This window comes from Zootoca vivipara, chromosome 15, assembly GCF_965207765.1.
Source record: "Zootoca vivipara chromosome 15, rZooViv2.hap1.1, whole genome shotgun sequence".
Lineage (NCBI taxonomy): Eukaryota > Metazoa > Chordata > Lepidosauria > Squamata > Lacertidae > Zootoca > Zootoca vivipara.
The window spans coordinates 11159178-11176354 of NC_142598.1; the positions used below are offsets into that span (position 1 = coordinate 11159178).

Genomic DNA, 17177 nt, shown 5'->3' on the forward strand with positions numbered 1-17177 from the left:
AAACAAACACTATATGTGTGTGTGTGTTAATTTATTTTTAAAATTTCTATACCGTTTTATATTTTTAATAAAAATCTCAAAGCGGTTTACAGCATATTAATAAAACAATAGCCGGGCGCTGTCCCTCCAGCTTCATAAGGAGCCTTTAGTAGGGCTGGTGAGTGTGGGCCTCGCCCCCTAGGCCAGATGGACAGGGCCTAGCAGGGAGTGGCCTTCACACTCACAGGCGGGCAATGGATATTTATATATATGAAAAAGCAACAGAAGATGACAAATAAGTATTTTGCATAACTGGCAACAATCCAAAGAGGCATATCCTATGTGGAGTAAACGTCTACTGATCTGCTTAAAATTACTCTAAAGATGACCAGCCTGCATTTCAATATGTTGGAACAGATGAAGTCTGCATTGCCCTAGTGTAGGGTTTTGCAGAAAAAAAAATTTTGAGCTCTTTTTTGGTTGCCATATTTCAAGAGGTAAACATACAGAACTGCTTGCACACAAATATATATATATATATATTTAAAAACCCAAAATCGCCAACAATTGCTTTAAAATGTATAATTCCCCCTGGATGAGCATGTAGGACCCCCTAAAGAGGATATTTCCAGGAATTCCTGGATATATGGCAACACTACGCCTAGTGCCACACTGCATGGCCGGAGGGTTGCTCTCTTCCAGTAGGTGAGATGGTACGGTAGTTGTGATGATCTCAAAACTCTGAGGTTGTCAATTTTGGAACATTAGTAGCACAGTGGTCAGTTCAGAGCAGACCAAACAAGTTGCTATGGGCAGCTGCAGAAATTCTATGGGGAGGAGAGCAGTGTAAATAGCAACGGACCACACTGCACAATGAGCATGTTATGTGGGGCCAGATCTCTTCTGAGGGCATAAATACAGATTTTGACAAGCACAGAGCCATCCTTCCCTTTCTCATCGCAATTTGTTGGCATGAATTTGTCCATTGTACAGAAACATGCCCGCATGCTGCCAGTCCTCTATGCCAACTTCTCCACAAGAGGCTGTGCGTCTGTTCACCTCCCTCCCTTTTAACTCTTGCAAGTCTGGCTCTGGTCCCGAAAGTCAGGCCAAATCTGCAGCAGCTCCTCTGGCCCATAATGATGCACCACCACCACCTTGGAGAACTTGCACTTCTCATACTTGACTTTGAACGGATTGAAGAGACCCAAGGGGCTGTTTGTCATGTTGATGCCCAGCTCATACAGGCAGATTCCCATGAAGACATCTTCCATGTTAATGACCTTGATGGTCTTTGCTACCTGGTAGATCTTCATGGCCAGATCCCCAGAGAACACATACCCTGGGCCTACACAGTAGGGCGGGTAGGTCTCATTGGGGTACACCTCCCGTGGCACATACCACTTGGAGGCCTTGTCACGCATTGGCTTTGCGTTCCTGTAGATGTGCCCTGTCATGTAGTTCTTCTTGGGTGGCAGGTGAGGCTGCAGCAGCTGGGACACCATATAGTTCACATTGAGAAAGATGTCACTGTCTGCCTTCACCGCGTAGGTTGCATTGGGGCAGAACTTGCTTATCCACTCCATGCCCATCAGAGTCTTCAGGGTAAGGTTGTTGTAGGTATCCAGGAAGTCCTGCTGAATAATGTCTCTGTGGATGGAACTCTCCTCTTCCAAAAGGGCCTGGAGCAGGTATCCAAATTTTGGGTGGACAGCCGTCAGAAAGAGACGAAGAATGGAAACCCCAGGCACCGAGCTCTCGTTGCCCCACATCTGCCGGATGGCCTGCCTTGTGGAAAAATGCTGGGGCTCAGTTATCACCAGCAGTATCAAGAAGGGGCTAATCTCCTGACATTTGTTTGGCTCGTTGAGAAGGAACTTATAATCAGTGGAATAGATAACCTCCAAGGGATGCCGTGTGGCCACTGGTGGTGGTGGGGAAATCAGACCAGAGGGCTTGGTCTCCCTTGTCCTCTCCAGCGCAGATTCCCATTCAAATCCTATTGCACTCTTATCATTGCCTGCGAAATCTGGGCCGCCCTTGAGCTTGATGTCGTGTGGCGAGAAAAGAGACTCCAATTCTTTCATCGCAACAAGTAGGAAAAGCAAAATAGAGCAGAAGAGGACCACACTGGGCAAATTCTGCAGCTGGTTTATCAGCATCTTCCTGGTACCTTTCATACTTTTGGTGGGCAGGAGGAGGGCACTTGCAGACTATATCCGGGTGGGGGAGAGATCGTGTACAGCTCTGTCCCTTTTCCAAATACAACCTGCAAAAGAGAAGCCCAGTGAAAATCTCTCTCTCTCTCTCTCTCTCTCTCTCTCTCTCTGTGTGTGTGTGTGTGTGTGTGTGTGTGTGTGTACACACACAAGGGAAGCTTTTGGGATAAGACTGAGCGCACGGAGAATCAGTCTGCCAACTGCTGACACACTCAAAACCTGCCCATAATACCTGCCTTCTTGCCCTTGCTATCTGTTTCTGGAAGGAAAATATGCACTCTCAGGGATTGGCATTATTTACTCAACCCATCCATTTACAGATCCATTGGAATCCAAATAAAGTGTTATGTGAGTTTATGGGTGACGGACTCCTGAACTCCTGGATCCAGTAAGTGTTAAAATATAAGCCAGACGAGTTTCCTCATGAGGTAATCACCTGGGTGATGAGCAATTAAAGGAAAGCAAAGGGAAGGGGCTCTGTTTGAGACAGCAAATGGGTGCTGGAACAGCATTTGAGTGCTGGAATCTATTAAGGGCAATCATGTCAGAGAAACTGCTGGAACCATAATTTCTCTGACCAGAAGGCTGTTCAGGACTGTTATGAAGGAAAGTGGGTGTTTGGCGACTCATATTCAAATGCTGAAATGTCTGTTCTTGCAACTACAGCAGATAGGTAAGCGTTATGATGAGACTGACCAGACCTACATCATTCTTTCAAGCTCACCCGAAAGCTGGTTGCGAGTGATCAACAGCATGGAGAGTATGCGTCTCCAAGATCTGACCCTTGAGTATGTTGTCGGAAGATTGACCAAAGAAGCAGAAAGAAGGTCCGATAGACAGGTTGTACTTCAAGACCAGAGGAGATTCAGACGGGGGAGCCAACAGCAGAGTTTGCCAACAGAGCAACACCAAGATTTGGATTTGGCAATGGCGGTGAGGAGATGCTATAGATGCAACCAAGCAGGACATTTCCAGCGCCAGTGCAGGGCAAGGCTTCCAGGAGACGATGTGGAGCAGACAGCAATCGCTGCAGAACAGAGGCAGAAGGGGTTCTCTTCAGGGAAGAAGAACACATGTTCTGCTCAACTTGTGCCTGCATTTTATTGAGAGGAAAGGAAGATACCTCGAGGATCGTGGTTGCTGGACTCTGGCAGCAACCAGATTATATGTAACAGTCGGGAGTACCTGAGGACCCTAGGGAAGCCAGTAGACAGAAAGGACTCGATCTATATTACTGATGGTCGTAAAAGCAAGATTGATGGCCAGGGAACATGTTTCCTGCAGTGTTTGACCACTCCCCTACCAGAGATTCTGTTTGTCAGCAGTTTGGACTACTGTTTGTTGTCTGTAAGCTGTTTGATTAATGCAGGGTACGGTGTTCAGTTCCCGCAGGATGGTTGTTTGGTAAATAATGGAACACAGGTATGTGGCCATGCAAAGATGTAAATTGGGCTGTATGTAATGCAGGATAAGCCTGTTAAAGCAGCCCAGGTGGTTCAGGGGAATCTACCAGTCCATAAGGGTTGTATTGAAATTTTTGTGTGCTTTCTAAGATGCAGGAGGTGTGCAAGAATCTAAAGGTAAACAGTTGCAATTGTTTCCTAGATCGCAGCGTATGTAGAATGGCAAAATCTAAGAGGAAGCCTGTTGCTTCTGAAAGTGACAGAGTATCTAAAGAAGTTTTAGAACTTGCTCATTGTGACATAATAAGCCCTTTTTCCCCAAAAGACTGAAGGGGGCACCAGATATGCTTTTCTGGTAGTAGATGATAAATCACATTTTAGTTGGTTATTTTTTATTAAAGCATAAATCAGAGTGTTCCTCCATATTTAGAGAATGGGTTGCCCAAGCTGAAAAACTCTTTGCTCGTCTTATTGTGCAGTTGCAGATAGATAGGGGCAAGGAATTTTTGAACAAACAATTAGTTCTATGTATGGCAGGGCAGGAGGAAAGGAAGCTCGGAGGGGACTTTAAGCAAACTGGAACCAGTACCTATCCAGTTCTGTCCCTGTGCACAAACATTGGAATGCCCCCCTCCAAGCACAATTCAAAGTGTTGGTGCTGACCTTTAAAGCCCTAAACAGTCTTGGCCCAGTATACCTGAAGGAGCGTCTCCACCCCCATCATTCAGCTCAGACACTGAGGTCCAGCTCCGAGGGCCTTCTGCCGGTTCCCTCCCTGCGAGAAGTGAAGCTACAGAGAACCAGGCATAGGACCTTCTTGGTAATGGTGCCTGCCCTGTGGAATGCCCACCCATCAGATGTCAAGGAAATAAACAACTATCTGACTTTTAAAATCTGCAAAAGAAAAGCCCAGTGAAAGGGAGCTGAATTCTGTTCTCTCTCTTTCTCTCTCTTTCCCTCTCTCTCTCTCTGTGTGTGTGGACGCACAGGAGGTGAACTTTAGGGATAAGGCTGGGCGCATGGAGAATCAGTCTGCCAACTGCCGACATGCTCAAGACCTGCCCATAATACTTGACTTCTTACCCTTGCAATCTGTTTCTGGAAGGAAAAGATGCACTCTCAGGAATTGGCATTATTTACTCTACCTATCTATTTACAGATTCCATCTTAATAAAGGAGCTGTGCTGCTTTCACTATTTGGGTTTTATCTCGTGGGCCGCCATGGACCAATAGGTGTGTCTGTATTGCTCTCAGATTCATAGTGATTCAGATATTCCCTTTTTCTAGTTCTGGTCTTCATGTTATTTGTTTAAAAGGTGGTTTCTTTGCAGCTTAATACACTGGAGACTCTACTCTTGCTTTAGACACTTAACCCTATTGTTAAATATAGTTTTTAATAAACTATTTCCTTAAAGGTCTTAATTACTTGCGAACATTTTGCTGAGATTTTTTTTTTGCTGCCCTTGTCCTTCTCCGGACTTCAATCTTGGCTCCAGTACAGATTGAGCTGGCTTGGCTTTTCTGCTTCTGCACCAGAAGAAGCAACAGCTTTCTGCTGAATATGGATAAATGGTCCAGGCAGACCTATTGTGCTTGTTTTGGGTGGTTCCACCTTGCACTGAAGCAGAATGGTGAAAAATCTGATTTCAGCCGGGTAACAGTAGAAACAGGGAGCCCCGCAATGAAATCTCTGCACGTATTTCAGAAAGTCAAAATCTGGACACAAAAGTTGTTGAATTGTTGTGCCACTTCCAATAGTGGTTGTTATACGTCCAGAAGATACAGGAGCAAGTGTTTTGAAAAGAGGCTCTCTTGGTATTCCAAAGTGGACTTTAGCTGCAGTGGTGTAGCAGCGTTTGCTGGTGCCCGGGGCCACGAAGGGTGAACAGGGCCTGTTGTGCCAGCCCAACTCTCACCAGCAGCACCAAGTGGGACTGTGCTGCACAGCTTGCCTGCCAGTGCAGGGGAGAGCCCAGCTGGTCGATGCAGCCCTTGATGGGCAAATTCCCCTGATGCCCGTGGAGAGGAGTGCCAGACCAGGCCACTCTGGGGTCACTCCTTGCCCACCTCCCTATGTCCATGCCTGTGCCTGCTCACTGTCCAAACAAGGCGTGAGTGAGCACTGGCCAGGCAGCCATTCAGCAAGGGGGCCAGGGATGTGACAGTGAGACCATCCTGGAATTAGGAGCCCAGAGACCCCCAGCAGCAGGCAGGGCGAGACTGGGATCCCTGAATGGGGATGCCTGGTTTGCGCCCCCTCAAAATTGTGCTGCCAGGGCCATGCCCCCCCCAGCCTCCCCCCCACTACACCTCTGTTTAGCTGACCAGGATCTAAAAAGGTATCAGCATCACCAGTTGCTGTTGATATTTCTTTTTCTTTTTTTATATATAAAATATTTATTGAATTTTACATAAAGAAAAAAGAAAAAAAGAATTTTTTTTAAAAAAAGAATACAGAAATAAAAAAAGGCAAAAATGACAATGTTATCACATCTTATCTCTTCAAACTACTTCACTTCCCCTTCTTACAATCCTTGTAAATAATTAATTATTACCATTTCCAAATCTTGGTTAAACATCATAAAATTACATCCTATCACCCAATTCGTAACCTTATTCTTAAATAATTCTTATTCAATTTTATATAGAAAAATGGAAGAGAAATAGAAAGGAAAAGCCATAATAAAAATATAAAAAACATACTTATATTTTCCAATTTCTAATCTAAACATTTCGGACTTCCTTATTTCCCCTTCTTGAGTTCCTTAATCTAAAATAACATTCTTTCTCCCAACTCATGACTTCTTATTGATCAATTACCCTTCATACTTCTCTTTACTTTTATTACCCATTATTCTCTACCCAAAAATATTCATATTTAATTTTCAAAATCTTTCCCCCCTTTTTATTCCCACCCTCAAAACTAAATCTACCCCCTTTCCTTGGAATCGATGTCTCCAGAGATTTCAGCCAGCTCCTTAATACTTTCCGAGTTCAGACTGTGTTTTGTCCACCTAAAAAAATCACCCCAGTTCTTCCTCATCGCACTCCTGCTCTGTCCCAATCCAAACTTTGCTCAGCCCTTCCCCACCCTGCTGTATTCCCAACATATTATCTTCAATCACATTAACTTTCTGCCCCCCACATGCTTCCTTCTCCCCCTCTCTCACTGGGGTAACAACCTTTTTGTTTTTCCATTTTTTGGGGGACTTTTGAGTCAAGTCCCTTCCCTGTTCCACCCCTCCCCCCGGTGAAACAGTGATTTCTTCTTCTTCCTCTTCTATCTCAAAATTCAGTCCTGTTGGTTCAGCAGTCTTCTTTCCCGTAGTTGTTGCATTTCCTTCAGGGTTGCAGTTCTCCTCTGTCATTTCCAAAATTTCCCCTAAAACCCGGGGATCTATGGGGGTCCGCGTCACCCCCGCAGAATCCCCCCTCCACTAAGCCAGAAACTCGAGGTTTCTGCGCCTCTCCGCCAGCGCAGCTATTGCTATTTCTTTGCCCGAATCAAGCACATCACACTTCTTACTACTTCCATCGTGTGACATCACCGCACCATCTGGGTCCTGCAGTTTGCACTGTTGTGTTTTGCACATGAGAGGGAGAAGGAAGACACAACAGTCATCACTTCAGGGAGTGAAAAAGGCTAGCTTGGTCCCCAGCTATTTGCAGCTCTCCTCTGTGCGTACTTTTGTACTGTGAGCTCCTTGGGGCAGTTACCTTTGCATTTGCTTCTTATGCACCATGCATTAGTTAACAGCCCCCCAAAAGTTACTAGGTCACATAATGAACACATAAATAAATTACTAGGCTGGCTTTTTACTTGGAGGGGAGCAGGACAGATGAAGCATTTCATCCCATCTGTACCAAACTCGAGTAAAAATGTGGTTAGCAACCAGAACAGGGTTGCCATATGTCCGGAATTTCTTAGACATACCCGGAATACTGCAGTTGGAAGCAGTGTCCGGGCAGAAATTTAAAATTTGGACGTTTGACAAGCCACGTCGGCAGTGTTGTTTTTGGCAATTTTGCTTTTTATAAGCTCAAAAATGTCGGGTTTTTTTTTGCAATTTTGCCAAAAAGCTCAACAAACAACTTCACCTCAACAAAAACTTAACAACTTTTCCCTTCCCCCAAAATTCAACAACTGCCCCCGCCCCCAAAAAACCACTTCAGCAACGTTTTTGTCCTGGTTTTCACTGTTTGAAATATGGCAACCTTAGACTAGGTCTCCTCCAGAGCCAGTATAAAAACACAAGGGGCTGCCATATGAGAGACAGAGTGCTCTGCTCCCAGCAGTCCCCAGCCCACTCGCCTGCATACACTTCCTTGTCACCTTTGGTGACCAAGCAAATGGTTAAATAAATACAAGCCTGCTCAATGAAACACCTTTGCCACCATCAATTTCAATGAAATCTCATGCAGTGCTCCAGGTATTTGTTCTCTCCCTCCCTGAGGGACCTCTTAGTGGTGCCTTTCTACCCCTCTCCCATTCTCTTCTCTGAGGTGCCTTTTGCGGCATCTCAGGTGAGCACTTACCTGCCCGAGGTGCTGTTCACTCAAGGTCGCCACCTGCCTTTGACAGAATCTCTGGCTGCATATCAGCCGCAATTTACCTTTCCCCGGGGAGGGTGGGGCACAAGAGGAAGGGACAACGCCTACGTCATCCAAATAAAACGGAGAGGAGGGAGCAGGTACTCTTTGAAGCACCTGGAAGGACTCACCACCTGCCTGCCAATCCCATGCTGAATCTCTCTCTCTCTCTCTCTCTCTCTCTCTCTCTCTCTCTCTCTCTCTCTCTCTCTCACACACACACACACACACACACAGAGAGAGAGAGAGAGAGAGAGACACCAAAAACAGAAGAACATGCCCCTCACATCCCAAAGCCAAACACAAGAACAAGATCATAGAATCATAGAGTTGGAAGAGACCACAAAGGCCATCCAGTCCAACCCCCTGCCAAGCAGGAAACCCCATCAAAGCATTCTTGACATATGGCTGTCAAGCCTCTGTTTAAAGGCCTCCAAAGAAGGAGACTCCACCACACTCCTTGGCAGCAAATCCCACTGTCGAACAGCTCTTACTGTCAGGAAGTTCTTCCTGAATGTTTAGGTGGAATCTTCTTTCTTGAAGTTTGAATCCATTGCTCTGTGTCCGCTTCTCTGGGGCAGCAGAAAACAGATGAAAGCAGATGAAAGGGATAAATTTATTTTATATAAATGCAGTTTATATAAATGATTGTTGTAATAATAATAATAATACTTTATTCGACCGATAGTCAGAAAGATGATTGTTTTATATAAATTATATACATGAGCCAATGGGTGTTAACATAGTGCGTACCCTCCACCATTTCTCCAAATAGGGATGCCCTGTTCATTCATTCATTCATTTATTATTATTATTATTATTATTATTATTATTATTATTATTATTACTTCTATACTATTTATACCCTGCTCTGGGTGGTTTCCAACATATAAAAATTATAACAAAACATCAAACATTTAAAACATCCCACTTCCGAGTGTCTGCAACATGGCAGGCGGACCGTGAACCTGACGGCTATGTCAGTTCGGCTTCGTGGAGTGAAGGGGAAGAGTGCGAGGGTGACACACCTCCCCAGAAAACCCCAAGAGGAGCATTGGGGTGTCCCGGGGTCCTGCGGCTCACTGACGGCACTGCGGTGAAAGGAACAGGTGGGGGGGGGAGCCAAAGGTGCTGGTGAGCTAGGCATCAGCGCAGCTCCACAGAAGCAAAGCCTCTGACCCAGTCATAATCCAACATACTCTGCTGATGGAAAGGTGAGGAGATATTAATGGATTAATGAATTTGGCTAATTTTGGCAAGAAAATATGAGTGAAAAAAGGAAGTCCGCTCCCATTACTGGTGTATAGGCACAAAATATATGCAAGTAATGTGTGGATGCAATTTACATTGGAAGATAAGTTAACTAATGAACAATTAGGATTAAAAGACTGCACCCAGCTTCTGTTTATGCCAATCTCAAGATTTTCTAAAATAATGATCTTGACTGGAACTCTAGTTGAACTTGGACATAGCACACGGTGAGATTGAACTTGACTTAAAATGGAGGTTAAACCTGAGAAGATTATAAGGTTATGAGTGAATTTCCCTTCTGGGGGAAAGAGACTGGACTGACTCTCTGGAAACTATCTCACTTCTGTGAAACTGTTTCAGGATCTATTTGACTATTGAAGATGTTCAGCTTAATGGAATTACAATTATGTACTTGCTTTATTGAAAGACACCAGCTGGTTAAAAATCAAGACTAAAAGAAGAGGACTCTCTATTGCTAATATTGGACTAAATTAGACTCAAAATAAAAGTTACAATATATATTAATCATATATAATAAAATTATTTTGATGTCAATGTATGTAAAGATTTGAAAATATAATTGCAAAAATTTGTAATTGCGAGTAATGTGGGAGGCGGGGAGGGAGTAGGCTGGAAGTACCGTACTGGCTTTCTCTGCTTATCTTAGTGGAATGTCCTTGACAAAGTACTGATAAGGTTAAAAATAATGCTCTTTGTGGTGGGAAAGGGCTTTTTGTTTTGAAATTAAATTCTATGGAGGAAGCCAGGAAACGGGACCGGCCCCCTCAGTTATACTTCTATACATTTCTATATTAGAAATGGCAGAAGAAAAAACATCAATGTTAAAGCAAACCAGTCAGGCCACAATGCAATAGTAATAATAATACAGTAATCTATTAAACATTAAAAGCCTCCCTAAACAGGGCTGTCTTCAGATGTCTTCTAAAAATCTGGCAGCTGTTTTTCTCTTTGAAATCTGATGGGAGGGCATTCCACAGGGCAGGCGCCACCACCGAGAAGGCCCTCTGCCTGGTTCCCTGCAACTAGGCTTCTTGCAACGAGGGAACCGCCAGAAGGCCCTCGGTACTGGACCTCAGTGTCCGGGCAGAACGATGGGGGTGGAGACGCTCCTTCAGGTATACTGGACCGAGGCCATTTAGGGCTTTAAAGGTCAGCACCAACACTTTGAATTGTGCTCGGAAACGTACTGGGAGCCAATGTAGATCTTTAAAGACCGGTGTTATGTGGTCTTGGCAGTCGCTCCCAGTCACCAGTCTAGCTGCCCCATTCTGGATTAGTTGCAAGAGAATACAGTATAAGCTATAAATTGTACGAGTTGTTGTTAGATTTTAAAAGAGAATTGTTTGATCAGTTGAAGGAAGATGTTAACAAAGCAGCTGTTAAAACTCGGGAAAATACTAATTTAATTTCAGAAGCTGTGGGACAATTAAAAGAAGCGAATGCACAAAATACCAAGGCAGGAATGGTAGAGGGACAAAGCTTGAGGAAAATACAAGAGAAAGTAAGAGTGGTCCAAAATAAAAATGGTACCTCAGGTGAAATGATTTGAGAGGCTTTGACAGATAAAAATTGTTGTGTAGTTTGTCTTCACTACAAGTAAGAGCCAGAACACAGGGAATGGGGGAAACTGGGGCTTAACAGAGAACTAGCAGGGAAAAGATACATTTTGGCGGGAACCAATGGCAAGGAGTCCCTCCAGGGGAAACCAATCCAGCAGCGGATCCAAATCCTGCTCTCTGAACCAGCAAATGATAGACGTTCCCTCTGGAACTTATACATTCAAATAAACTCTGTAATATAATACTTGGAAGGGCAAAAAGTATAAAAGGTTTGTGTAGCTGCAATGTAAAATCATAAAGAAGGCCTGGAAAAAGATATATAAAGATTGGAAAGGAATGTGGAAAATGATTGTTGTTTAAAAAACCTGAAATTATGATATTGAGGTGTACAGGTTTTGATGGACTTATTCAACGGAAGATTTTGTTCCTGTAGGGGAAAGTGGGGCACATTGAGCCATTTTTTACTTTAAGCTCTGCACACCTCAAAACAATGCACATAAAAGAAAACTTTTGAATTTAACATTTATTAGGTACTATTCTAAACAAAATCAAAGGATTAATGTTTCACATTTGATGGAATAAAATGACAAAAAAAAACCCACCACATTTAAGTTTTCCAAAAAAATGGATCAACGTGCCCAGTAGTGGGGCACATTGATCCTTCATTTGGGGCACATTGAGCCATTCAAATTTAAGAGCAAAGAAGGCATTTTTACTACACAGTATAAACTTCCAAAAGAGTTTCCAAAATATCTCAAAGTTCTTAAGAGTCAGCATCACTTCAACTTGTCACTCCATTTGCCTTGGCGAGATCCAAAACTTCAATAGAGATGTGGCTGTCATGGTTATCTAGAATTAGAAGCACTGGGTGATCTTTGGAACTTCTAGAGCAGGCATGTCAAACCTGCGGCCCTCCAGATGTTTTGGACTACAATTCCCATCTTCCCCAACCACTGCTCCTGCTAGCTAGGGATCATGGGAGTTGTAGGCCAAAACATCTGGAGGGCCGCAGGTTTGACATGCCTGTTCTAGAGTATTTCATAGAATCATAGAGTTGGAAGAGACCACAAGGGCCATCCAGTCCAACCCCCTGCCAAGCAGGAAACCCCATCCAAGCATTCCTGACAGATGGCTGTCAAGCCTCTGCTTAAAGACCTCCAAAGAAGGAGACTCCACCACACTCCTTGGCAGCAAATTCCACTGTTGAACAGCTCTTACTGTCAGGAAGTTCTTCCTAATGTTTAGGTGGAATCTTCTTTCTTGTAGTTTGAATCCATTGCTCCGTGTCCGTTTCTCTTGAGGAGCAGAAAACAACCTTTCTCCTTCCTCTATATGGCATCCTTTAATATATTTGAACATGGCTATCATATCAGCCCTTAACCTTCTCTTCTCCAGTCTAAACATACCCAGCTCCCTAAGCCATCCCTCATGGCTTTTTTACTACACAGTATAAACTTCCAAAAGAGTTTCCAAAATATCTCAAAGTTCTTAAGAGTCAGCATCACTTCAACTTGTCACTCCATTTGCCTTGGCGAGATCCAAAACTTCAATAGAGATGCGGCTGTCAGCTAAAGTACGGTTGTAAAATGGAAAGGAACAATGTGCCCCATGGCTCAACGTGCCCCACTTTCCCCTACTTAAGAGTATATGCTTCCATTTCCGAACGCGCCTTGGAAGTCAAACGGCTTCCGCTGTGTATTTTTTTTTACATTTTCTCCATTGATTTTGCAGACTGAAAAGTCTGCAACCTTTGTGCCTAAGTTGTCGAACGTTTCGGAAGTTGAACAGTCTTCCGAAATGGATTACATTCAGCAACCGAGGTACCACTGTACATAACTCCATACCCTCCAACATTTCTCCAATGAAAATAGGGATGTCCCAAGGAAAAGTGGGACATTCCAAGATCAAATCAGAAACCAGGATGGCTTCTGTAAATCAGTCCCTCCATATTTCCCACCTGAGGCAGGTGCCTCACTCTTTTTTTCATGGCAGGGCCGGCCTTGATTACTGTTGAGCGCAAAATACAACAAAGGGATAAATAAGCCCACCCATTTACACACCCCCAATAGATTTTATTAAAGCTTAAACGAACATATACAAATGTTAATATCAAGTACAAAATAACTTTTTACAATGCAAAAAGCATGAAAAACCCAATCTAAATAAAAACAAAAATAAAGGAAGGAAGAAAAAGAAGAAAAGAGAGAGACTGAAGGGGAGGGATTCTGATTCTTCGTCTGTCAGCTATATATATAAAAATATTCAAAACATGCGCTCCAAGGTAACCCCTAACTATTCCACTTGTAAAACAATATTTTATTCAGTCCACAGGCCCAGATATCACAAATTCAAGCCCACCAACTTCTGGCTAGAATAAGTTATTTATAATGGGGAACTTTACTTCATAAGGTATCCATTCTGAAGGAAATCAGCCCTGAGTGCTCACTGGAAGGACAGATCCTGAAGCTGAGGCTCCAATACTTTGGCCACCTCATGAGAAGACTCCCTGGAAAAGATTGTTGGGAAAGACTGAGGGCACAAGGAGAAGGGGACAACAGGGGACGAGATGGTTGGAGTCGGACAGTGTTCTCCAAGCTACTAACATGAGTTTGACCAAACTGCGGGAGGCAGTGGAAGACAGGAGTGCCTGGTGTGCTCTGATCCATGGAGTCACGAAGAGTCGGACACTGAACAACACGACTGAACAACAAATTACTTCATAATTTTGTTGTGAACCAAATCCCTCCCCCATCATTTAGGGCTGATTCTGGCTTCAAATACATTGGGACATATCAGTCACACACCCCAGGCCTATTTTGCACACCTTTCTCAATTATTTTTTGAATCCGTACTAGTCTGCAAAACACTGCAGCATTCTTAGAGACCTTTGGAGGGTATTCATCTAAGTTAGGGGTCACCAACCTAAGGCCCACGGGCCGGAAGTGGGCCATGGAGGTCGTTTGACCGGCCCATGGGCTGCCCCTGAACTGAGTTGCGTGCTCACGTGCTGCGCTAAACCAGTGCATCGCGGTGCGGAGACTCGTTTCCGCGGCACCGAAAATCACATCTGTGCATATGCAGTACCGGAAATTGTGGGCGGGCACATGAACCGGCCCATGGAGGGATCTGGCCCAGGCAAGAAGAAGAAGAGTTTGGATTTGATATCCTGCTTTATCACTACCCTGAGTCACAAAGCGACTAGCAATCTCCTTTCTCCCTTCCTCCCCCACAACAAACACTCTGTGAGGTGAGTGAGGCTGAGAGACTTCAGAGAAGTGTGACTAGCCTAAGGTCACCCAGCAGCTGCAGGATAAACCTTGCCGACCCCTGCTCTAAGTGCTCTGGCACCTCAGAGGTCACTTGGTAAAAATGGGTTGGACGAGGATTCAGCTGGAACCAATCCTACCTTGAAGCACACTAAAAGCCAATTTACCACCACTTTCCGGAACAAAGAGCTGCCCAGCTTTTAAATATTGACGATGAGAGACTGCATCAAGTGGAGAAACTGGAGCATCACCTGAGTTTCTCAGACCCTCCAAGTGTCCCTATTCTCCAGTGATTTCCCTGATTTAGAGAAGCCATCCTGGTTTCAGATTTCATCCCAGAATGTTCCGGTTTTCCTTCGGATGTCCCTATTTTCATTGTAGAAATGTTGGAGGGGATGGAGTTATCCGACCGCTGAGCCATTTGAAGGCAATCCTGTATAGGGAAGATTTTTTTTAAAAAAAATGTTTACTGTATTATTATGTTTTTATATACGTTGGAAGCTGCCCAGACTGGCTGGGGCAACCCAATAAGATGTGTGGGGTATAAATAGTAAAATTATCGTTATGGAATGGGACATCCCTATATTTTCATCAGAGAAATGTTGGAGGGTATGGTTTCTGCCAGTTTTCAATCTCTAGGGTACACTTAGGGTACACTTTCTCTGTGGCTTGGCTGAAAGAATAAAGACACTAATGCAAAATGAAGTAAGATGTGATTAGTTTATACATATAATCCTTCTGGACCAGAACACATTGGTTTAGCAACACGAGATTTGTTATGCAGAAACCACATTAAAGGCAATAAAAATATAATAAAATATTTGTTTTTGCTTCCCGTACTTGCCCTAATTGGCAGGTTACATCTGCAGACTGGAAAGAGAAGTTGCTGAATTGGAACTCATTACCAAGCTTAAAACTATGGAACCACCTGGGATGAACAAAGACATTGGATTCTTATCTCATTATGCATGATCAAGCTTTCTTTAGCGCCTCAGCCCTTGCTTTTCCCCCGCAGGGCCAATTGCAGTCATCAGCAGTCGTTAACAGCCATCAATAGGTTTACCACTCCTACCAGCCCATCACCCATTCCCACCCACCTCACCCTCTATATATACATAAGGGTCTGGCTCTTCTGTTTCAAGTGTATCTGACGAAGTGTGCATGCACACGAAAGCTCATACCAAAATAAAAACTTAGTTGGTCTTTAAGGTGCTACTGAAGGAATTTTTTTATTTCACAAGTTCAAGTGTTATTAGAGAGGAAGAAAAGGCTTTCTCAATCTGCTTTCTCTATGTTATGCATAATTTTTATAAACTGCTGGAAGGAGCAGGTCTACAGCTTGAGGGTACTTCTTAATTGGACCCTGTCACTGAGGAGCAATCACAATTGGTAAAACATGGAATAAAAAGGAAGAAACCTTGCAAGAATTGACATCTTTACTGTGGTGATGCATCCAAGGCATGAGAGATTTAGATTCTCCCTAGTTTTCATTTTCTGTTTGCTCTGCCAGAGCAACAGAGCAAAATTTATTTTCTTTACAGATACATGTTCCCAAATACTTTAATTATCAAAGGGAAACCAGATTTTGCTTCATTAGTCTAATTCTCCCCAAACGTCAGGCATCATTTCCTCTGGGTTAGACAATAAAAGCACAATTTCATGTGAGAACAAAGTGATCATGTGGACTTTAACCTTGTATATCAACACTCCAACACTTTACATTGTGTTTTATTTGGTGCTGTTAAAGGTTCATTTGAAAGAGCAAATAACAGTGGATAACCTTATTCATTTATTTATATTTTATTTTATTTCTATACCCCTTTATATTTTCTAATAAAAATCTCAAAGTGCTTACAGCATATTAAATCAATAAATCAATAAAACAATAGCCGGGTGATGTTGCTCTGACCTCATGAGGAGCCTCTTCAGTGGGGCTGGGTGAGTCTGGGCCTTGACCCCTAGGTCAGATGGACAGGGCCTTTCATTGAGCGGCCTTCACACCTCACAGCCGGGCGATATTCCTCCGGCCTCATGAGGAGCCTCTTCAGTGGAGCTGGGTGAGTCTGGGCCTCGACCCCTAGGCCAGGTGGACAGGGCCTTGCAGGGAGCGGCCTTCATGCCTCGCAGCTGGGCGATGTTCCTCTTGCCCAGGGGTCAGCAAACTTTTTCAGCAGGGGGCCAGTCCACTGTCCCTCAGACCTTGTGGGGGGCCGGACTATATTTTGGAAAAAATATATGAACGAATTCCTATGCCCCTTAAATAACCCAGAGATACATTTTAAATAAAAGGACACATTCTACTCATGTAAAAACATGCTGATTCCTGGAAAGTCCGCGGGCCGGATTTAGAAGGTGATTGGGCCGCATCCGGCCCCCGGGCCTTAGTTTGGGGGACCCCTGCTCTGGCCTCATGAGGAGCCTCTTCAGTAGGGCTGGTGAGTCTGGGCCTCGACCCCTAGGCCAGGTGGACAGGGCCTTGCAGGGAGCGGCCTTCACACCTCACAGCCGGACGATATTCCTCCAACCTAATGAAGGCAGCCCTGTTTAGGGAAGTTTTTAATGACTGATGTTTTAATGTATTTTTAACCGTCTGTTGGAAGCAGCTCAGAGTGGCTGGGGAAAGCCAGCCAGATGGGCAGGGTAGAAATAATAAATTATTATTATTACGGTATTATCATTATTAGCCTCTTCAGTAGGGCTGGGTGAGTCTGGGCCTCGCCCCCTAGGCCAGGTGGAAAGGGCCTTGCAGGGAGCGGCCTTTACGCCTCACAGTTGTGCGATGTTGCCAGTCATGGAAGAGAGAAAATGTGCTCCCACCTGTTTTTTGGCTATTCCACCCTAGCCGTTACTGCCACAGACCACCCTATTTGTGAATTTTGTTGATCCTAA

The 17177-nt window shown here is 44.1% G+C and overlaps 1 protein-coding gene across 1 annotated transcript; it reads right to left on the bottom strand.

Annotated features, from left to right (window-relative positions):
* Nucleotides 1–1048: 1048 nt before the first annotated feature.
* LOC118097649 (beta-1,3-galactosyltransferase 1-like) lies at nucleotides 1049–8186 on the bottom strand. The gene is made up of 2 exons (XM_035140741.3): nucleotides 8138–8186; nucleotides 1049–2248 (listed from the first exon to the last, which is right to left on the bottom strand). The coding sequence occupies exon 2, from the start codon at nucleotides 2157–2159 to the stop codon at nucleotides 1050–1052; it is 1110 nt and encodes a 369-aa protein (XP_034996632.2). The 5' UTR covers nucleotides 2160–2248; nucleotides 8138–8186; the 3' UTR covers nucleotide 1049.
* Nucleotides 8187–17177: the final 8991 nt, after the last annotated feature.